Source organism: Salvia hispanica, chromosome 5 (genome assembly GCF_023119035.1).
Source record: "Salvia hispanica cultivar TCC Black 2014 chromosome 5, UniMelb_Shisp_WGS_1.0, whole genome shotgun sequence".
NCBI classification, from domain to species: domain Eukaryota; kingdom Viridiplantae; phylum Streptophyta; class Magnoliopsida; order Lamiales; family Lamiaceae; genus Salvia; species Salvia hispanica.
The window spans coordinates 39,103,494-39,126,515 of NC_062969.1; the positions used below are offsets into that span (position 1 = coordinate 39,103,494).

General features: G+C 37.8%; 3 protein-coding genes across 3 annotated transcripts; all 3 read left to right on the forward strand.

Annotated features, from left to right (window-relative positions):
- Window positions 1-873: 873 nt before the first annotated feature.
- LOC125190029 (F-box/kelch-repeat protein At3g06240-like) lies at window positions 874-1,903 on the forward strand. Its single transcript, XM_048087230.1, has 2 exons — window positions 874-1,110; window positions 1,184-1,903. Exons 1-2 carry the CDS (start codon window positions 874-876, stop codon window positions 1,901-1,903), a joined length of 957 nt encoding a protein of 318 aa, XP_047943187.1.
- Window positions 1,904-5,159: 3,256 nt separating this feature from the next.
- LOC125190030 (putative F-box protein At3g16210) lies at window positions 5,160-6,212 on the forward strand. Its single transcript, XM_048087231.1, has 2 exons — window positions 5,160-5,629; window positions 5,693-6,212. Exons 1-2 carry the CDS (start codon window positions 5,160-5,162, stop codon window positions 6,210-6,212), a joined length of 990 nt encoding a protein of 329 aa, XP_047943188.1.
- A 12,089-nt stretch (window positions 6,213-18,301) lies between these two features.
- Window positions 18,302-22,166, forward strand: LOC125190031. Its single transcript, XM_048087232.1, has 4 exons — window positions 18,302-18,467; window positions 18,752-19,656; window positions 19,744-21,579; window positions 21,675-22,166. Exons 1-4 carry the CDS (start codon window positions 18,302-18,304, stop codon window positions 22,164-22,166), a joined length of 3,399 nt encoding a protein of 1,132 aa, XP_047943189.1.
- The last annotated feature ends 856 nt before the right edge of the window (window positions 22,167-23,022 follow it).

A 23,022-nucleotide genomic window follows, 5' to 3' on the forward strand; every position in this document is an offset into this window, starting at 1 on the left:
TAGATAGTCTCTGTTTCTTTACAAATTTGTTCACTCCATTGTTGGATGTCTGTTCCCTATTTCATTTCTCATGTTATTTACAACGTCATCATCTTTTCATTTACTTGGCTCTTTTCTTTCTTCCTGCTTTGGAATTCGAAGGAGTGTATATATCTTGTTCAAGTTAACTTACCATTTTTAGATCATGTATTCATGTTATATTACTAATTCCTGCAGATATCTAACTTGAATATGGTATTTCTTCCATCATTAAGTCATGTTTACTTTTGTTTCTACAATCTCTCTTTCTTCTTAATATTCAATTCAGTTTAATGAAATTAGGCATTTCCTTCCGACCAAACATATCAGGGTTTGAGTGGGTCCACTATGGATTCTCTTAAAAAAAAAAAAAAACCACTTAAATACAATCACTTTCTTAACATGGTCATGGTCAGACACATTTATTATTTCAAATCTTAAAACACATTTCGACCTCAGTGGCGCCACTCTGAAGATCCGCCGTCTCCACCGCATTTCCATAGGAAGGTAAATGAACTTTCTTATTCATCACTCAACATTTTTCAATCTCTCTATTTTAGCTCGTTTTCTAGCTACATGCCCTTGTTTTTGAGATTTCGCCGTAAATTGTTTTGCTTTTTTAGGCCTTATTGATTTTGATGAATTCTGTCTTGTTAAATTAGGGCTTTAGGCTTATATTCAATTTTGTTGTAATCCGGCATTTTTGATGCTATGATTTTAAGATTCTGTTGCTGCAGATTTGTAATTCTATCTGTTTCAAATTTGTTATAAGCCAAACCAACTTTTATAAATTCAATTTTAATGATGAAGGTGTAATTAAGCTGAGAGATGATGAAAACTACTGATAATTCCCAAATGGGGAAAGATTTCTTCAAATATCTATCGTCGGAAATCGTATTAGATATCCTCTCAAGAGTCCCGACTCGAGAAGCTATGGCGTGCAAGTGTGTTTGTAAGCCATGGCTCGGTCTGCTCGCTATTCCTGAATTTGTGAATTCACACCTGTCGAGATCAGTCCTGGGGATTGCAGTTGAAACACGTGCACAATCGTACAAAATGGATGAATTTGTGGATGAGGAGCATCGTTGGGACGTGAGCTTCAACTTCAAGCTCCCTTTTGATGAAATAATTCATAGTTCAACTAATGGTTTGATTTTTCTAAAAGACTTTGCTCGTGGTGATCTTATCTTGTGCAATCCGATCACACTGTGACTATATCAAGCTCCCTTCTCCGCGACAAACCACCCCAAAAGTTGAGTTTGACATGGAGAATTTTGGATTCGGGGTGAGCAGAATGACCGGCCAATATAAGGTGGTTAGGATTTTCGGTGAAAAACCAGCAGAGGAGTACGAATATGAGTGCCAAGTATACACTGTTGGAACTGGATCGTGGAGAAAAGTTCCCTTTAGTGACTCCCTCAGGTTATGTGACGATGTTGGAGGGGTGCTTGTGAATGGGAATCTTCATTGGACCGTCAAGGAAACAAGAAGAGGCTCTGGTGAATGGATTTGTTGCTTTGATCTTGAAACGGAACTTTTTAGCACCTTCCCTGCACCTCCTCTTCCTAGTAGTACAGGTTTTTACTCGAGTAGGTCACTCTGTGTTTTGCGGGATTGCCTTTGTGTAAGCGATATTTCAACCACCGATGGGTGCATTATAATCTGGTTGATGGAGGAATACGAGCACAGTTGGACAAAGATATTTGTCATCCCTGGTGTTGATAGACTTTGTGAGAGCGGCAAAGATGAATGGCTTTTTGGTTTTGTTGATGTTTGGCCTATTAGAATTTTCAAAAATGGTGACGCCTTGATGGAATGGGAGGATGGCACGCTATTCTGCTATTCAAATAAGACGAAAACTTTTGACTACGACATTGTGTCTTGAGAGGATCTTCTAATGTTCCCCTCTACAATCGTGTATGCCCCGACCTTTGTCTCTCCTCAAGAGTTTTGCGGTGGAGAATGTAAGCTCGTTTTGAGTTGTGACTTTGTAGTTTCTTTCATGTCTGATTGTGAAATGCATAAATGGTAAGGAACATGAGAGAGTGTACCTCTTTTGTTAAGATATTATTTGTAGCTTCTTGGGTTTTGTTTATGATCTGGTGTAGCTTTAATTTTCTTGCTATATACATTCTGATGAATAAATTATTAGTATGTTTATTAAATTAGTTTCACTAATGTGTCTTGTCTAGTGATATGGTGATTAATATCGGATATCTAAGTTATTATGATAAAGTATATCATGGTACAATCTTTAAATTTGACCGTTCAAGTTCGAATATGGGTGCTGCAATTCTATGTGGCGTCAATCATGATGATCTTATCTTGTGCAATCCAGTCACACGTAACTATATCATGCTCCGTTGTACAAACTACCTTCAAAGATCATCTTGCAGTTGAGAATTTTGGATTTAGTGTGAGTGGAACGACCGACCTATATAAGGTGGTTAGGGTTTGCGTCAAAAAACCACTTCGTTGACGAGTACATAATTAAGAATCCATTACCATCATGCCAATATGAGTGCAAAGTATGCACCGTTGGGACCGACACGTGGAAAAAAGTTCCCTCTGAGCGCACTAAGGTTTTTCAACGAAACGTTGGAAAACTACTCTACTACTCCAACAAGTCGAAAACTTTTGACTATGACGTTGTGGGTCGAGAGGATCGTGATACTTACACCCCTACGACCATGTATGCCTCAAGCTTTCTCTCACTGAAGAGTTTTGTGAAGGAGAATGTTAGCTCATTTTAAGTTATGACTATAGGCCTCTTTTGTAGGATTGTCTTGAGGTTAAATTTCGCTTGGTTCTTGTTAGTTTTGAGTTCAATTGTCTTTACTCAATCACATTTGTTGTGGTGTGAATGATGGTTGGAGCACGTTCCTTCGTGTCATACTCTTGCGTGTCGATAGTTTGGAGAAGGCAGTGGCTAAGCTTACGGCTCATGGTCTGCTCTTTGGATTCAGCTCTTGATGAAAGAATTCAACGTTGTTTTGAACTTGTTCTATGCGGGCATCAAGCTTCGGATGCCTCCGGTCTTATTCCAACAACGATATTTCATCAATAATGCCTTAAATAAAACACCTGATCATCTATATCCTTCGTTGTCTTGGGATCGTTTCATGCTTTGACGACGACGACCCCTGTGACGGGTTATACTGAAAAGTAAAAAGAGAACATAATATATGAATGTATTTTTTTTATATAAAAAAAAAACGAAATGACGTAATAACATAGTATATTAAATATCCGAAGCACATAGAGACTACTATTGCGACGGCGCCGCTCTCGAGATCACCGTCTCCACCGCATTCCCCCAAAAGGTGAATCAATGCAGTCAGCTTTCTTTTTTACTCGCCACAGTTTTAGCCCATTCCTAGCTAACTATGCCTTAGTTTTTTTATTTTCCCAATAAATTGAGGCTTATTTTACTCATTTTTTTGGCGTTCTTGTAAGAATATAGCATCCATGTATTTTGATCATGTTTTTAGGCCATAATTAATCTGATGAACTCAATCTTGTGGAATTTGTTAGGCAATATTGTAATCGTATCATTAGGATGTGTAATTCTATATTTTGTTGCTACAACTTTTGCTATATATTAACCTAAAACCGATTTAATAGTATTGCATAACTTTGGTTTCTACAAAATTTGTTATTAGCCTTACAAGATTTTTTTGTGCATTAGGGATTATGCCTAAGTTCAATTTTGTAATATTAGGATTGGGAGAATGGAGACTTATATTTTGATGTTGAAGATAACAATTGCTTTAATGATTTTGATGAATTCAATCTTGTGGAATGTGTTAGGGTTTTAGGCTTATATTCGATTTTTTAATAGTGTCATTAGGATTTGTGTTTCTATATTTTGAAAGTATAATGTAGTATATATTTTATTGCTGCAAAATTTTGTATATGTATAAACCTAAAATGATTTAGCATTCTGCAAAAATTGTTATTAGCCATACCAAATTTATCAAATTATATTTTGTGGAATGGATTGGGGATTAGGACTTATCCATATGTGATGCAAAGAAATTATCATATATGGAATGTTACTATTAATATTTTATCCTTTGTTTACATTGGGGCAAATCTAACCTTCCTGGAACCGACTGAGCTACGCTCTTTGGGCATTACCCTTTGCTAACATATAATAGCTTGTAGTAGAGGTATGAACATCATCAATTGAAAAGAATTACGTGTGTTGGTGTATCGCGCGATATGGTAGTTAATATGATATCTAAGTTATATGATCGAGTCTGTCATCATAATACAATCTTTAAATTTAATATTGCAGTTAAAATACCGGTGAATAGTCATCATTATTACGAGTACATAATATGTGACAGGTGGCTTGATGTACCTCCAACTTGAGGAGACTACACCAGCGTCTATGAGTATAATTCATCCTAATAAATGGGCTTTACATGAACAAGTGTTGGTCCGGCCCAATGAGTATAATTGAGCCGCCATGGCCAAACATGAAATCGACTGTGTGAAAAAAATTCCGGATTGGGCTCCCGACCAATACTCGGAATAAAATATTGAGCCAACTTAATGCGCAGTAAATCGATGCTTATTTTATCATTTTTCTCGCATTGTTGTAAGATTATAGTATCCATCCATTTTGCTTCTTGTATATCTTGTTTTAGGCCATAATGATTTTGATTAATTCAATCTTTTGGAATGTGTTAGGCTCGATTCGGTATCACGGAATTGAACATGCGGAATTGGAATTGGAGCTTCCAATTCCAAATCCAATGTTCGGTACCACAAAATATTTGGATTTGGAATTGAATTACAATTTCAATTCCGCTCAAATCCACAATTTGAATTCCAAATGAGTAGTAGATAATTGGAATTTCAAGTAGTAATAAAATTGCACTTTCACACTGCTACACACACACACCCGTGCACATACACACACACACACCCCACACCCCTGCACACACACACACACACACACCCCTGCACATACACACACACTCAAATTTTTGTGTATATATAATTATAACTTGAAACCGATTTGCAATTCTGTTTCAAATTTGTTATAAGCCAAACCAAATTTACTAAATTCAATTTTAATGATGAAGGTGTTATTAAGCTTTGAGATGAAGAAAATTGCGGGTAATTCCAAAATGGGCGAAAATTTCTTCAAATATCTTCCATCTGAAACCGTATTAGATATCCTCTCAAGAGTCCCCACTCGAGAAGTTATGGCGTGCAAGTGTGTTTGTAAGCCATGGCTCGGTCTGCTCGCTACTCCTGAATTTGTGAATGCACACATATCGAGATCAGTTCTAGGGTTTGCAGTTGAAACACGCCCACAGTCATTTAAAATGGTTGAAATTGTGGAAGAGCTTGATGAGGAGCATCGTTTGGACGTGACCTTCAGCTTCAAACTCCCTTTCAATGAAATGATTCATAGTTCAGGCAATGGTTTGTTCTTTCTAAAAGACTTTGCTTATGGTGTTCTTATCCTGTGCAATCCGATCACATGTGCCTATATCATGGAGAATTTTGGATTTGGAGTGAGCAGAATGACCGGCCAATATACGGTGGTCAGGATTTTCGTTGAAAAATCATGGGAGGAGGAGTGCAATTATGAGTGAGAAGTATACACTGTTGGAACTAGATCGTGGAGAAAAGTTCCCTTTGGTGACTCGCTCAGGTTAGATGTTGGAGGGATACTCGTGAATGGGTATCTTCATTGGGCCGTCGAGGAAACCAGAAGAGGCTCTGGTGAATGGATTTGTTGCTTTGATCTTGAAACGGAACTATTTAGCACCTTCCCTGCTCCTCCTCTTCCTAGTAGTACAGGTGTTTACTCTAGTAGGTCACTCTGTGTTTTGCGGGATTGCCTTTGTGTAACCGATATTTCAACCACTGATGGAAGCATTATAATCTGGTTGATGGAGGAATGCGAGCACAGTTGGACAAAGATATTTGTCATCCCTGATGTTGATAGGCTTCCTGATGTTGATGTTTGGCCGATTAGAATTTTCGAAAATGGCGACGTCTTGATGGGATGCGAGGATGGCACGCTATTCTGCTATTCCAATGAAACGAAAAATTTTGACTACGACATTGTGTCTCAAGAGGATCGTGCACCGTTCCCCTCTACATTCGTGTATGCCCCGAGCTTTGTCTCTCTCAAGAGTTTTGCTATGGAGAATGCATGCTCATTTTGAGTTGTGATTCTGTAGTTTCTTTCATGTCTGATTGTGAAATGCATAAACGGTGAGGAACTTGAGAGAGTGTACCTCTTTTGCTAAGATACTATTTGTAGCTTCTTGGGTTTTATTTATGATCTGGTGTAGCTTTTCTTGCTATATACATTCTGATGAAAAACAGATTGATGAATATATTATTAGTAAGTTTATTAAATTAGTTTCACTATTGTGTGTTGTCTAGCTATATGGTGATTAATGTTGAATATCGAATTTCTTATGATCGAGTTTATCATGGTATAATCTTTAAATTTAACCCTTCATGTTCAAATGCGGATGCTGCAATTCTGATGTGGATGTAGTGTTGGACATTGAACTCCCCTTTGATGAGTCAATCCTTCGTTCAATTAATGGTTTGATCTTTCAACGTGGCGTCAATCATGATGATCTTATCTTGTGCAATCCATTCACACGTAACCATATTAAGCTCCCTTCTCGTCGACAAACTACCTTATAAGATCAACTTGCAGTTGAGAATTTTGGATTTAGTGTGAGCGGAACGACTGTCTGTATAAGGTGGCTAGGGTTTTCGTCAAAAAACCACTTCGTTGACGAGTACAAAAAGAATGCATTACCATCGTGCCAATATTAGTGCCAAGTATGCACTGTTGGGATTGACGCGTGGAGAAAAGTTGCCTCTTGGCCTACTAAGGTTTTTCGACGACCTTAAAGGGGGTGTACTCTTTAATGGAAATCTTCATTGGACGTTAACCTAAATCCCATTCTTCTGATTCACTAAAATAATTCTTGTTTTTGTTTCAAAAATAAACAACGTAGTATTCCTGGAACCATGTCTAATTATTTCATACACAATTTTATTGAGTCAACTCACTTTCTATTTGATGTTCCTTGAAATTCTTGACATTGTCACCTTCAAAAAAGTGGATGTGCTTCATTATTTCAACATAATTGAATTTGTGGATGAACTTAGCCTCAACTTTGATGATGAGCATCGTGCGAATGTAGCCTTCAACTTCGAATTTGGCTGTATGAATTGGACCTTGTCCACTCCAATTTGGCTATATGAATTGGACCTTGGCTTTATCCATCCAACAAAGTACAAATCCTAACGAATATGAATTCTCACACTTAAAACTAAAAAATATGATAAAAAAAAAAGGCTGTTATGCCTCACCGGCAAAGATTATACTTATGAATTAAAATGCATTGAAAAGATGATTTAACCACTTAACCACAACAAGCAGTTTTTAACAGAACATCTTTTATATTTTTAACAAATATTTTGGTTTGCTGATACTCTTAATATTTGTATACAAAATATAATTGGAGTTGATGCATTCCTGCATTAATACAAGGGAAAAGAAAGAGGAAATTGATCTAATTAGACTTATAGATTTTGTAATATTCAGCTAATAACATTAATACAAGCGAAAAGAAAGAGGAAAAAAAGCAGAATCTTATAGTGCGTGATATCACAAGTTGATTTAAAGTGAAATTGAGAAAGACTTTATTGGAAATTGATCAAATTCTCCAGTGAACTAGTTTTAGAAAAAAGTTACCCCACAATGCAGGCTAAGCAATTCAAAATTAATTCTACAAATGTGTATTTTATTTTAGATTTAAGTTTTTATTACTCCATAATTTAGAAAAACTGAAATGCCCGTCTCTATGTGATTTAGAGTCAATTTTATATACTAACGCAATTAATTATTTCAACAACGTTTATGAAATAATAACTTGAAATTCGCACGATGACTTGAAATTTGCACGATGACTTGAAATTTACACGAGAGAAGAGCAATATTGATGTTCATTTGGCTAATTGCTAAAGCATCCTTGTAAAGTGTTTGAATCCATGGGTGTGATTTCATTCGGCTAATTGCTTGTGGTTCACACAGCACCCTGGCCCTCACTAGTGCGAACCTTAGTGGGCAGTCTAGTAGGTAGATGTGAAAGATTTTGAGAACCTTTGTAATATTCAGTTAATAACATTTATACAAGTGCAAAGAAAGAGGAGGAAAAAGAGAATCTTAATACATAAGCATGTACTATACTGCATGGTTGATATCACTCGCTGAATTAAAATTCCATTTGAGAAGCACTTTATTGGAAAATGATCAAATTCTCTGAACTAGTTTTAGTAATTAAATTTATTGGTTCTTATTTTTGAAACCCAAAATTACTGTAAATCAGAAAAAGTTACCCTACCTGCAGGCTAAGCAATTCAAAATTAGTTCTAAAATTGTGTATTTTATTTTATATTTAAGTTTTTATTATAATTTAGAAAAACTGAAAGCCCGTGTGTATGTGATTTAGAGTCAATTTTATACACTAAATGCAATTAATTATTTCAACAGCGTTAATTTGTAGTCCAATGGGCAAACACGTATATGTATAGATTCCATATTGCAATTTTCAGCATGCATTTCTCTCACTAACTTGCTTTCTCTCTCTATTGCCTGAATCTTTCTCTACCGAACCCTCTTCCCTCTCCCTCTCTCCCGCCGGTCGCCCAGCCCCGTCATCGCCGCCTCCGGCCGATCTGCCGCTGTCCCTCCTCCGTCGCTATAATCCCCCCTCCCTCTACATTCCCCTCCACTCTCTCTCTCTCTCTCCCATTTCTCTCACTACAGTCCCTCTCTCTCACTAAATCGGCGGCTGTCCCTCCTCCGTCACTAGCCTTCCACCAAAGCATGGCCGGCGATCACGGAGAACAAGCCCTCTTGTTAACCCCGTCACGGGGAACAAGCCCTCCGTGTTAGTAGTACGTAATAATTAAATAATTTATGTGTATTTAATACGCACTGCGTCTGTGAGAGAATAACTTGAAATTCGCACGATACCATAGGTAGGGGTGCTTAACCAAGGTAACTTGAAATTTGCACGATACCATAGGTAGGGGTGCTTAACCAAGGTGACTTGAAATTTGCACAGTACAGTGACTTGATATTCGCACGGTGACTTGAAATTCGCACGATGAATTTAAAAAAAATCATTTTTTCCGATGAAAATATGAAAAACAAATTTGTATCGTTGTAGGGAATGAGAGTGGAGTGAAGAGAAAAATGAGTAGTAAAAATCAACGGTCACCTAGTTTTTTTGGCCTTTGGTCTTTAGAGAAAGCGAGAGGGATTGTTCTTCAACTGTGGGAGAAATGCCTAAGAGAGAGAGAGGGATGAAATGCTTGAGAGAGAGGGAGATTGCTCTGTAACTTGTGGAGAGTAGTAATAATACAGCTTGCTCCTTAAAAAATGGAAGGCAAGTGCTTAAAGCATAGACACATCACACATTAAAACCCATGCCATTTTCAAATTTTTCATTGTTTTAGGAAGGATGGAGTATATTAAATAATGTTGCAGTTTTCATAAAAGATACTATAAGTTTAGTAAAATAAAATTAGCCAACTTTGAGAAACAAGTAAACAAATGAACCGTGAAAATTGGGACATACCTTAACTTAATGCTAGAAGGTCGGTTTCGGATGATGCTGCAACTCGAGACAGAATATCCATCATCAATTCACAAGGAATAATTTGAAGATATGAAACTTAATTTATTCTTCTTCGGAGATCTCTTAACCCTCATCGTTGATAATTCTCTGCGTTTCTTGAATGAATTTTTGTTATAAATTTTAGACGCTTGTTTTATGATTATAACTATGTCATTATATACTTCTACCTAGCCCTATACTACTCCATCCACTAACTTCAATAATTATATTATGCGTATGACATTAACAAGGCTATTAAAAACTAAATTCCACTTAAATGGAAAATAACCTTAAATACTACTACTAGTCTACTACAATAATTATTTTCCTAAAATATATATTATTTATTCCTTAGTGGCATTGTAATTTCCTTCTTAAAAGTTCGAGTGCATAGCTTGTTGGATATTTTAGTGTAATTGGATTAACTTGATTGATCAGTGTTGTTATAATGATACATCATTTAAGTATGGAGGTGCGGAGTGCACGCTTATTTGAATACATTATAATGTTAGGGGCGAAGCCCCTAAACAGATGAACGGGGGTCCGGGGGCAGCGCCCCCGGGTAGCGGGGTCCAAGGGGCGGCAGCCCCTGGCTGGGGTCGAGCTGGGGTCGGTTATTTTCAGTTGATTTCCCAACAGATGCACTGTTTCGGCAACAGCTGCATTGGTTCATCTTTTTCTTATTCTGATCAACTCTTCTGGTTCATGATCTCGAATATATACACATCTGAATATTCTGAATTCTCTGAATTTTATCCGATCAAATAACTTTGGTAGAACCATCGAAATTGATTTGATCTGAAAGTGTATTTGCACGACTTTCAGAAATCCGTTTTCTGTTCTCTTTGTTGTATCTCCCTAACATAGCTCACTGAATCATAATGTCATCGAATTAAATACCATAACTATAATGACATATAATAAATCAGCAATAGAAATATGAGTATATCTCATTGGTGCATTTTAGGCTTTCAGCATATTCGTGTATTTATTTCTATCAGATACGAATATATTTCATATATTTTTCAAAGTGTAAAGTCTAAGTACACAAATAATTGAAAATGACCTAAATAAGTTTATAAGGTATTATTCTGAGTTACTGAAAGAAGTAGTAATAAATTATCCCCCACATACGTATACATACGATGACACACACACAGCCCACTTCCTTATAAAATAGCATCAAATTATCATATTTCTAGATTCTAAATAATATACTAATGATTATTATCTCCTTTATTAATTATCTTATGATCCTGCTAGAACCTTCTTTTTCGATGATTTTAGTCACACTATGTGACCTTATTTTGAGTTGTGACTTTGTAGTTAAATGTGTGACGAGGAACATGAGAGATTGTACCTCTTTTGCCAAGATATTTAAGTAGTTCATGCCAAGATAGTTATGTTGTTTCTTGGCTAAAACTATATTCCGAGCATCATCTCATCTGTAATTTGAAGTACCAACATCGACTCCTAAATGTTAGCTTGTTTGAGCTCGAAAAAACCAAAATAAAGTTCGTAGAATTTAAATTTAAATGTGCAAGAGCTAGAAATAAGATAAATTGGAGTATATATATTCTTATTAATGAGTATTCAAATAAGCAAAAAAAAATCACGATTAATAAAAGTACTGCATTTAAAATAAATTGGAATACAATTTAATCACCAGTAAAGCTACCACGAAACATATTGCTTCAAAGACGACTCTGAGGGATCATTTGCAAAGTAAATACCATCACTCTTTGCTACCCACACATTTAATGATTTTTGAAGATTATACTGATCACCTTTAAAAACATAGAGAGAAAGTTGCTTCGGAGCCCACCAAAAATCACAAAAAAAGAAAGTAGTACCCCAAATATTAGGGCAGAAACTCCAGTGATAGTCTTGACCTTCAGTAATATTATGATACCAAAAATCGTCATCGCGAGATTTACAATTCACCGTCAGAGGCAAGGAATTTTGCGGGAGAAGATTTATGATATGAACGTGGCGCTTCGTAGTATTGAAGGCGCAGCCATGAACAACAAATGACTGCAAAATGTTTGCTATTACAAACACAACCAAATAAATCTTAAACATATTTAGAATTAAGATAGGGTGATATGATTCAATAATTTGCCCTATTGGCTTTGTTAAATAGGCGAAAATAAGTTATTTGATTAAAAATCATCACATTTTTAAATATTTAGATGGTGAAAAATCGCATCTCACATTAATACAAATACAAATTTGGATACTATATTACTCACATCATCTACCATCAAATTTCCCAACTCCATAAATTTAGTTTGCTTGTTTTGTTAACTATTACATTTTGATTGTATGATTAATATTATTGATATTTTTCTCAATTAATTAAGCTAACATATTTAGTTACTTTTTTTGGTCGATCAAAATTTGTTGTTCGCAAATTTTGGATTTGGCCCAACAGAGACTGACCGACTTGCTTGACTAATTTTATTTATTTTATATTTTCATCTATAAATACACATGTTCCACAATTTTTTTTTCAGTAATTTATTATTTTTCTTTTTTATTTAATACATGAAAATTTTAAGAAAATTTGAATTTGGTAGTGCGCCTTGATCCTGATAAATGGGCTTTACATGAATAAGTTATGGTCCAGCCCAATAAGAATAATTAGCCGACGTGGCCCAACATGAAAATGTTATATGTGGATAAAATTTTAGGTCGGGCTTGCTTTTATTTTGTGTCAGCCTTACTAGTACTCAGAGCATCTCTAATGGCTTTAGGCCAACTATAGGCGAGCAATAGCCTAGCCAAAAACTCCTTCTGTCACAATCAGGACAAGAAACTGGACAAACAAATAGCCTAGTCATAGGCCAGCAATATTATAAAAAATAAATAAATTACAATCACACAAAATACGGAATTAAATTTACGACACAGATACGGAAAAATGCAATAATTTTATATAAATTAAAAAAAAACTACATCCTAAAAAAATTACTCCCTTCGTCCCGCTTTAGCAGTCCCATTGACATTTCTGCCCTCTTTTTGTAAAAATGATAAAAAATAGTTAAAGTGAAGAAATGGTAAAGTAAGAGAGACAATAATGTAGATAAGACTCTTCTCTATATTATTTTCTCTTTTAATTTACCATTTCTCCTCTTTAACTATTTTTTATCATTTTTACAAAAAGAGGACAGAAAAATCAATGGAACTGCTAAAGCGGGACGAAGGGAGTACATAATTAAAAAAAATTCATAAAAAAATACATTAAAAAATGCAATAAAATAATGCATAAAAATACATAAAAAATACTCCCTCCGTCCCCGATAAGGAGTCACGCTTTGACCGGGCACGGGTTTTAAGAAATGTAAAGAAAAGTTGGTTGAAAAAGTTAGTGGAATGTGGGACCCATTTTTTATATTGGTTTTATAATAAAATGTGAGTGAATTGAGTTAGTGGAATGTGGGACCTACTTACTATATATGGTAAAAGTGAAGTGTGACTCTTAATTAGAGACGAACCGAAATGGAAAAGTGTGCTCTTAATCAGGGACGTAGGGAGTACATTAAAAAAATGCAATAAATAAAAAAAAATGCATAAAAAAATACAATCGACTAGCGGAAATTGAGCCTGCTATGGCGGCTAGCGCATCGGCCAGTGGATCGGCTAGCGCCCGCGAATCGGCTAGAGCTCGCCGATCGACTAGCCTAAATTGCCGCAATGGAGGCTAGCGGATCGACTAGCGCCTGCGATCGGCTAGCCTATCCGCTAGCCTCCATTGGAAATGCTTTCCTACCAATTCAGCTGTTAGTTATCGGAATGAATTATTGTGCCAAAACACTGAAACATAATAGTATATTTTATTGTAAATTAGTTTCCAATCCCTAATTTTTTTGGGGCAATTCCAAAATAACATGTGAAGAATATGAATATTTCTATTAAAAGAATTTATGCTTTATAAGAAAATAATGAGATAAGAAAATTTATTATATTAATAAAATATATTTTAAAAATTTATAGTAATAAAAAATTAGGCATTATATTTATACTAATATGAAGTGGGAGTTGTGTGAAATATTCTAGAAATAATTACTTGGTGACTTAAAAATTAGAATTAAAAGTCTAATTTGATCAAAATTGGGTTAAATTCGTTGACTGTTATAAAATTAACGGAACTATTGACGGAGGACCAATTGTGATCCGATTTGAAATGTGCAGGACCAAAAAATCCAAAAGATAAAGTTCAGGACCAAAATCGTAAAATGGTCATATGTTCAGGACTAGTTTAGTTTTGGCCTTTACTCTTAAATATTTGCAACATAAGATTTTTAGCTTTAGAAGTCGTACAAAAACTCGGGTTGTCACAAGAGTGATCCATAGAAATAATGAATTGATTAACCTCATCAACAACCTATAAAGTGGGAGCAAGAATTGCACGATCTCGCAAACAATTAGTGAACTTTTCGTGATTCATATAAGACAGATAAATGCAAAAACAATGGTTTTAAGAGGATCACCACCATTAGGTAAAACAATGTCAGAAGGAAGATGAACATTCACTTCACCATCATTTGGACTACTAATGACACCATCACCAATAGATGCAATCCAAGAAGAAAATTGATTCAATTTTGAAGCTTCATCGTCAGATTGAACTCTAAAAAGTCTCATGTTTTTAGTTAACTTCAAAAGTTTGCAATATCTCCAAAGTAAGAAGACTTAATGATAGCATATACAACATTTTATTGACTAACTTTAGGAACAACTAACTAAGTCACCACAAAAAAACTAGTTTTTTCACCAAATGACTTCTCCATGCTCAACGCATTACATACACGCATACTATCCTTTAAACTTCGATCAATAACTTCTATGCAATGTTTGTGAACCCTTGGAGCTTCAACCCAAATAATAAACAATCAAAACATTTAATGTCTAGTAAATCCCTTCACAAAACAATTATCAATAAATTTTCAACCTTAGTAACTAAAAATGTAGTACAAGTAAATGCACCATAAAATATGCAGTAGATAACAACACCTCATTAAAGAACTACAAATATAAAATTAAATATTTTAGAAATTAAAATAGCATAATAAGGGGGAAAGTGTATAAATACCTCCATCTTGATCAAATCTCGACGAATCGAAGTTACTCTCATTCAAATTATACAAACTTTGTTGTTCACTAACAGCATCACTTATAATTATGGGACTGTAAACAGATTCACCAACATCAGCTACATAAATAAAATTTATTAGTAGTATAAATAAAATAATTCAACACAATTATATATAAAAAGATTAGAACTTCAAATACAGCCATAAATTTAAATTAGAATGTATAAAAAAATTTAGTATAATTTTTCATTTTTAACATTAATGGGCTACAGAAAAAATACAAATTTGGACATAATTTATAGAACTAATACAACAGCCCAATTAAATTAATACGAAATGACCCAATTAGATTATCCTGCATTGAGCCACATAAATTATCCTGAGACCAAATACAAAGAAATCAACACCCAACCAATTAATAATTAAACTTATTCACTGAAGGATTCACTAACTGATACTCCGCTCCACATAAATAAATTACACTTATTAAAATAAATCATATACTATGATTAATTAAACATTAGGAATAATTAACATTTCTTATAAGCATATAAATGGATTTTTTCTTCATTCACTTGCGCCCTATACCTCCTAATCCTGTGCTCGGTTTCTCCGAGTTTGATTGCCTATATAGTCCTAGATATCCCATCCTATCCTTAGGTTGTTGAGTGTTTGTTTGCCATGAGAGTCTAGCACTATATATGACCCGGTATGAACAAGCAAACCCGGAACTATTCACATTGTTTAACCCAAAAAAGTCGCATATGACTAACCCCCAAAAAGCCACCGATTGTCTAATATTTCTAAATTCATGATATACATTTCCACTTGTACATACTAAATTACCTCTGCAATTATTGCCTAATAAAGTAAAAAATATAGGTTAAGTGAATCTTTAACATATTTTACGTAATGGCAGCATCAAATTTACCGAATATAGTGCATTATAAGTTTACCATAAATACTTTATTAGTTCAATAAAGTAGGAAAATTAACTTATGGACAAATTTACCAAATATTTGTATGATTTCAATCGGACAGGATATGAAGTGAACTGTATAAAATGAGTGTAAGTACAAACGAGACCATTTGCAAAAAATAAATTATAAAGTTTGTCGGTCAATAAACGCAATTACAATAAAAGAAGGTTTTTTTAAAAAAATTTATAAGCACATTTACCAATTAAATAGTAAAAAATTATGTCGGACAATTTTTGAATCTAGCATTATTTATTATTTAGATATTGGACAAAAGTTAATATTTTCAACTACTAATTCAGTCGATCAACACATGAATTGAAAAAAAAATGAGTGGGTGTACATAAGACCACATTTGTGTTTATCAAATAGCAAATTTGTCGGTCTATTAACTAATTGAAAATAAATACATGTGCTATTTTCTTCATAACCACATATACCAAGTTTTTGGTAATCAATTATGTTGGCCACTATATGAAATTAACATAACAAATGAGTTTGCAATGGAGCTGAGGAAGAGAGGTGATGGTGATGGCAAATGATGGTGGAAGGGTATTGAAGAGATTCACCTTTTAAATGTCCCTTCTTAAAAAGACAAGACTAGAAGCATGTTGAAAATTTTTGTTTAACTATCTTTGAGATGGCTAGAAACAAGTTTGAAAATTTGTATGGCTATCTTTGTATTTGAAGCTATCAATGAAAATGGATTAAAAAAAAAATAAAAATAAATAAACAAATGAGTAGTTGAATATAAGGTTATATTCACCTATTTTATGAAATTAACATAAACAAATGAGTAGTTAAAGTTTAAACATATATTCTATTAGGAAAGGCGAATTGATATTACCAACTAAATGGCACGAAAATTAATGAGAACAATTATGTTACTATTTATCTATAATAGTGATTGTACTTTCCATATCAAACAGAAAGTTAACAAAATATATAAAAAATATCGGAGCAACCAAACAACATACCACTATAGCTACTCCATATCTAATCATAAATAAATAAATAATGGAGTGTTTCTATCAAACTCTATATAGGCAATCAAATCAGCGCCAAGATTATTTAATATTATTGGGCTGAATATAATTATATAAAACATTTTTAAATATGAATCACTCATTTATGAAATAATATAGATATAGAATAGGAAAAAGAGTATGACTTCATTAAAGTTTGGTCCATTTAATTTGATAAGGTTAAAAGCTTATAACTGAGGCCCTTTTGTCTTATTCATATATATAGGTGGAATATCTAGTGAAATAAAAGCCTAACTAAACCTTTCAACTCTACACTCTACAACATAAAGGACCCACTCTGAGAAGCTAAAAGGGAAAATAAGAAGGTGAGATGAGAAGTAATGGTACACAATCATTACTTTAGCAGAACACACTATTCCATTATCAATCAAAGAACATACTCCCTCTATCCACGAACATGTTCGTGAATAGGAGTTCTGTTTTTCCAATTCAGTCCGTTCGTGAATAGGAGTCTCGATTCACTTTTAACATAAATAGTACTCACTTCGTTCCATAGTAGTAGAGTCATTTTGCCATTTTGGTAAGTTGCATAGTAGTAGAGTCATTTCCTTTTTTTTGGTAAAAGTAACACATTTCTTCTCAGCCACTTTACTCTCTTACTTTATTCTCTCTACATCTCTCTACCTTGTTCATTTCCTACTTTATTCTTCATTTACTTAACTCACCTAACACAACTTTTTCTTAATCTCCGTGCCGAAAAGAAATGCCTCCACTACTTTGGAACGGAGGGAGTAATAAGGTCTCACTTTCCACTAAATCATTTCACTCACATTTCATTTAAAATTAATATATAGAAGTGAGATCTCTATTACACTAACTTTTTTCCATCCACTTTTCTTAACATTTCTTAAAATTCGCACCGTCCATAAATGGGACTTCTAATAGCGGACGGAGAGAGTACAAAGTAGTAGTATTAAATTTACCACTCTTAATTAATGACTATCCTCAACCGTGTGCTATCAAAAACTAAAGACTCAGAGAAATTTAGGAAAATGTTGCAACTTTGAGTCAAGTTCGCACGAATTTATTTTTGGATCACTCCCTAAAAGGCCTCAAACTGATTGAGGTTGTACAGGAATTATATACACTTTCCAACTTCTCACGTACTCTCGACATGGGATAGGAGTTTCTATATACGTGTTAACTTTTCACACTTGGTTATGAAGTGAATAAATTACAAAAAAATATTTAGAGAGATTTTTCAAAATAAAATAATGACTAAACTAATTTAAGTCTGTTAGATGTCACTAGCGGAGTAAAAATAGGATAAAGATTGTATCGTGCACGTGGAATAGAGATAACAAGGGGTACTTATTAGATTTGAGGATTAGATCGATCTTATCTACCAAAAAGGGTAAAAAATTAGGCATATGATATGACCATTGCGTTGTCTACGCGCATTCTTTTAAATATATTAGGTTTTATATCTTGTGCTATATTTGTGAACTTGTATATTTTAAGGAGTGGACCATTTAGAATTTATGGATAGTGATACGGATGCAATGTCCCAACAGTCGTCGGACGCGCCGGTGTTGACGGAGGAGACAGTGGAGGCCAGCAACGACGAGGAAGGCAGTATAAGGGAGGAACCCAGACGCTCCGTGAGACAAGCTCAGAAGCCGGTGTGGTTCAAAGATTATGTTTCTAGTTAATTATTGTTATGTTAGCCTTTTAATTATTTTGGATTATTGTTGCTTAATTTAATTTTGAGAACTATTGGGTCGAGCATATTATAAGCTCCTTTTCGGGTTTTCTTGTTGGTTCTTTCCCGGAATGATCGAGTTGAACCAAACCTAAGGTCCATAGTACAAAAATAGGGATATTGTGCATTGAAATCTCAAGAAATCAAAACACAAGAATTTTCCTAATTTCAGTTTTATTTTTCTGCAAGTTTTCTCTCGTCCAAACCTTACTTGGACGAAAAAACCTAGGTTGCTCGACGGGAAGATCCCGCGAACGAATCTATCTATCCTCCGGCGACCTCTCGTTGCTGGAATCAGTGCGGCAACTCCGTACCATCTGGTGCTTTCCCGAGTTCTCTTCCTCCCGAGTTCCTTCATCTGTCATGGCAAACAACACATCCAGCGCCGCCAAAACTGAGAGCAGCGGCACTTCTTTACCGCCGCCATCATCGACTGTGGCATCGGCATCGCCGATCGACGTTTTGTCGTCACAGTTGTTGCAACTCACTACGGTCATTAGCGAATTGACTGCAAGAATGGATGGCTACGATTTTCGCCGAGGCGATACGTCATTCGTGGGTCGGCCGCCTCCAGCGCCGCCTTTCTCCCTGCCCACTGCCTCGATCGGTATTCCGTCCATGGGGTCTACCAGACCGCCGTTTTCTTCAGGGATACCCCATACCCTGGGCCTCTCTCAACCGACCTCTTTTCCGAGTCATGTGTTTTCGGATGCTGGGAGTGCAGTCCCAACGTCTACACGGTGCCAACCTTGGCAGTTCAGCATGCCCGAGCAGAGACCGCTGGACAGAGTGCCACTATCTCGCCCTCCAACGGTGAGCGCCTCCTCCTGTTGGGGCCCGCCACGACCTCTCAGCCAAGGGGGAATAGGTCTCGGTGATCAAACACCGCATAGGATCAAGATGGAGTCCCCCAGGTTTGACGGAACAGAGGTTACTAATTGGATTCCCCTTCGGGGAATCCAGTTCTACTTCGATCATGTGGGCACCCCACAGGCGCATCGATTGCACTATGTGATAATGCTTTTTGAGCCGGCTGTCGCGGATTGGATTTGGAATTACTGCGGTAGCAACGAGTTTGTGACATGGCCCGAATTTCTGGATGATGTTCGTCGCCGCTTCGACCCCCAGTGTTATGTAAGCCACGTGGGGCTTCTCAAGCAACTGCAGCAAATAGGTACTGTTCTGATTATCAGTTAGCCCTTTGAAAAATTACAAACCAAGGCTGTGGGTGTTCTTGACCGTATTTTGCTTGATTTGTATGTCGTCAGGCTGAAACAACCCATCCAAGACGAGGTCCTCCTTCACCGGCCCACCACCCTGGCCGCTGCCTTTGCTCTGGCTGTCCAGATTGCGGCTTGCAGGCCTGATCTCTCCCCGCACCCGACCTCTTTCTCTCGGCGACAATGGCAGCCGCGGGACAACCGCCTGTCCTCTACATCGACGGCACCAGCCAGCCAGGCATCGCCGGCACTGGTGGGAAAACCAGTAGCGACCGCCCAGCCCTCCACCACTCCAGTTATTCGGCTCTCCGCTGCGGAGAAGGCTGAGAAGCGGCGCTTGAATCTCTGCTTCTACTGCCCAGAGAAATGGGTGACCGGCCATGTTTGTAAACATCGAATTTTGGCCTATATGGGTGTTAATGAGGACGAGGATGATCCGGTGGATTTTCAGGGGGATCCCTCTCCAGAAGAGGTGATAACTGCTGACCTGTCTCACTTGATGGCGATGGATGGCCGCCGTCGCTCTAAATCCCTCACACTTTCGGGTGTCATTGAGTCTGAGCCCGTAGCGGTCTTGGTGGATACCGGGAGTTCTCATGATTTTCTCCACCCGCGGATCGCGGAGAAACTCCACCTGCCACTCACTGCGGTACGACCATTCCTAGTCTATGTCGGCAATGGCGAGTCTTTGGTATGCTCCCACATGTGCAAAGCGACCAATCTGACGATGCAAGGGACGCCGTTTTCCATCGACCGACATGTTTTACCCGTTCACGGTCCCGATGTAATCTTGGGAATGGAATGGCTTGAGTCTCTGAGTCGGGTAACTACCGATTTTATTGCAAAGTCTATGGAGTTCGTTCGTGGTGATGAGTTGATCGTTCTCTCCAGTGTTGCGCCCTCACCCACCCAGCTTTCATTATCTTCCTTCGGCTCCCTGGTTGCACATGCCTCACTGTTCGAGTTATATGAGTTGGTCGAAGCACCGCCTCTCGCGGCGCAGGATCAGCCTGATTTGGAACCTGAATTCCCCGCGGATCTGCCAGCCGCTATCATCGCCGTGCTCACTAAACACACGGCTGCCTTCAAGCTGCCAAGCGGGCTGCCGCCAGTGCGCCAATTCGATCATCGGATTCATCTCCTCCCCAACTCCAAACCGGTGAATGTACGTCCTTACAGGTATCCTTATTTTCAGAAGAACGAAATTGAGAAGCAGGTTAAGGATATGTTGAGCCAGGGCATCATACAACACAGTCAGAGCTCTTTCTCTTCCCCGGTTCTCTTGGTACGGAAGAAGGATGGCACATTTTGGTTTTGCATCGATTACCGCACATTGAACAAGGCCACAGTTCCTGATCATTTCCCCATCCCGACGGCGGACGAGCTTTTTGATGAATTAGGAGCGGCTCGTTTTTTCACCAAGTTGGATCTCTGTTCGGGGTATCATCAGATTCGGATGCACGAGTCTGACACTTACAAGACCACGTTCCGTAAGCATGATGGTCACTTTGAGTTTTTGGTTATGCCTTTTGGCTTGACCAACGCCCCGTCGACTTTTCAGTCCGCTATGAACTGCATCTTCCAGCCCCTTTTGCGGAAGTCGGTCATTGTATTCTTCGACGACATATTGGTGTACAGCCCAACGATGGAGTCGCACAGTGTTCACATAGATCGGGTTTTATCGATTTTGGAGGCTCATCGTTTCTTTGTGAAGCTTTCCAAGTGCACGTTCTGTAGCACCACTGTGGATTATTTGGGGCACATTATTACCGAAGGCGTCCTCAAGGCCGACCCCGCCAAAATTGAAGCGATGGTCGCCTGGCCTACCCCGGCAACAGTTAAACAACTCAGAGGATTTTGGGGGCTAACCTGATACTGCCGCCGCTTTATTGCCCATTATGCGGTCATCCACTCACGGATTTGCTCAAGAAGGATTCCTTCTCTTGGACATCGTCGGCAACAGAGAGTTTTGAGGCGCTGAAACGCGCTATTACGGCTGCTCTGGTTCTCCACCTACCGGATTTTACTCGGACTTTCTTCTTGGAGACAGACGCTTCGGACTTTGGCATTGGAGTTGTTCTTATGCAAAATGGGCATCATATTGCCTTCTTCAGCAAGAAATTGGGGCCCCGTCGCAGAAGCGCCTCCACTTATCATAAAGAACTATATGCTATTGTTGAGGCCGTACAGAAGTGGCGTCAGTATCTCTTGGGTAGGGAGTTTATTATAAGAAGCGATCAGCAGAGTCTTCGGGAACTCCTGCAGCAGGTCATACAGACACTGGAACAACACTTCTATGTCCGTAAATTGATGGGTTATAAATTCTCAATCGAGTATAAATCTGGAGCGGCCAATAAGGTGGCAGATGCGCTCTCGTGCAGAGATGAGGAGGTGGATGCCGATGCAGCGCTTTTCACGCGCTAGCCCATCCCGTTCCAGATTTGGTGCAGCTACTCCGAGAGGAAACGGCGGTGGCGACTGATCTGTGTGAGTTGCGGCATCAAATTGAGGAGGAACAGCCGATCCCAAGTTCTCTGTGGTGGATGGCTCGATCTATTGCGGGCGCCGGATTATGGTGCGGTGGGATTCCCCTTTGCGTGAGGCATTGTTAATTGAGCATCACAGTACACCGCAGGCAGGTCACCCGGGATTTGATAAAACACTCCGTCGCGTGAACGCATTTTTCATTTGGCCAAATATGCGCCGTGATGTGAAAGCCTTTGTTGCGTCGTGCGTCGTTTGCCAGACCACAAAATATTCCACGCAAAAGCCAGCGGGATTGCTGCAACCTCTCTCGATCCCAACGCAGGTATGGGAGGATGTCTCGATGGATTTTATTGTGGGCTTACCGCTTTCCAAGGGTTATACGTCGATTATGGTGGTGGTAGATCGATTATCGAAATATGCTCATTTTGCCCCACTTCCAGCCTAATTCGATGCTTTGCGGGTTGCACGTTTATTCATCGAGACAGTAGTGAAACACCACGGATTTCCTAAGACATTGGTGTCTGACCGCGATCCAATTTTCTTGGGTGACGTCTGGCAGGACATGTTGCCCCTCAGCGGAACTAAGCTCCATTTTTCTACAGCGTACCACCCCCAATCCAACGGTTAAACGGAGGTCCGCAATCGTGGCTTGGAACAATATTTGCGTTCCTTTGCGGTGGATCGCCCAACTAAGTGGGCTAATTTTATTCCTTGGGCGGAGTTGGACCTTAATTGCTTTCACAACGACAGCATTGGTACATCGCCCTTCCGTCTGGTTGCGGTTCAGCCTTAG

Bases quoted from the DNA above. Each gene is read 5' to 3' on its own strand.
- LOC125190029 (XM_048087230.1), top strand. From the start codon at position 874: ATGGGGAAAGATTTCTTCAAATATCTATCGTCGGAAATCGTATTAGAT. The intron at 1,111-1,183 runs GTGAGCTTCAAC...TTTTTCTAAAAG, and splicing joins ATGAGGAGCATCGTTGGGAC to ACTTTGCTCGTGGTGATCTT.
- LOC125190030 (XM_048087231.1), top strand. From the start codon at position 5,160: ATGGGCGAAAATTTCTTCAAATATCTTCCATCTGAAACCGTATTAGAT. The intron at 5,630-5,692 runs GTGAGAAGTATA...TGACTCGCTCAG, and splicing joins GAGGAGGAGTGCAATTATGA to GTTAGATGTTGGAGGGATAC.
- LOC125190031 (XM_048087232.1), top strand. From the start codon at position 18,302: ATGGATAGTGATACGGATGCAATGTCCCAACAGTCGTCGGACGCGCCG. The intron at 18,468-18,751 runs GTTAATTATTGT...GAAAAAACCTAG, and splicing joins GTTCAAAGATTATGTTTCTA to GTTGCTCGACGGGAAGATCC. The intron at 19,657-19,743 runs GTAAGCCACGTG...TTACAAACCAAG, and splicing joins GCTTCGACCCCCAGTGTTAT to GCTGTGGGTGTTCTTGACCG.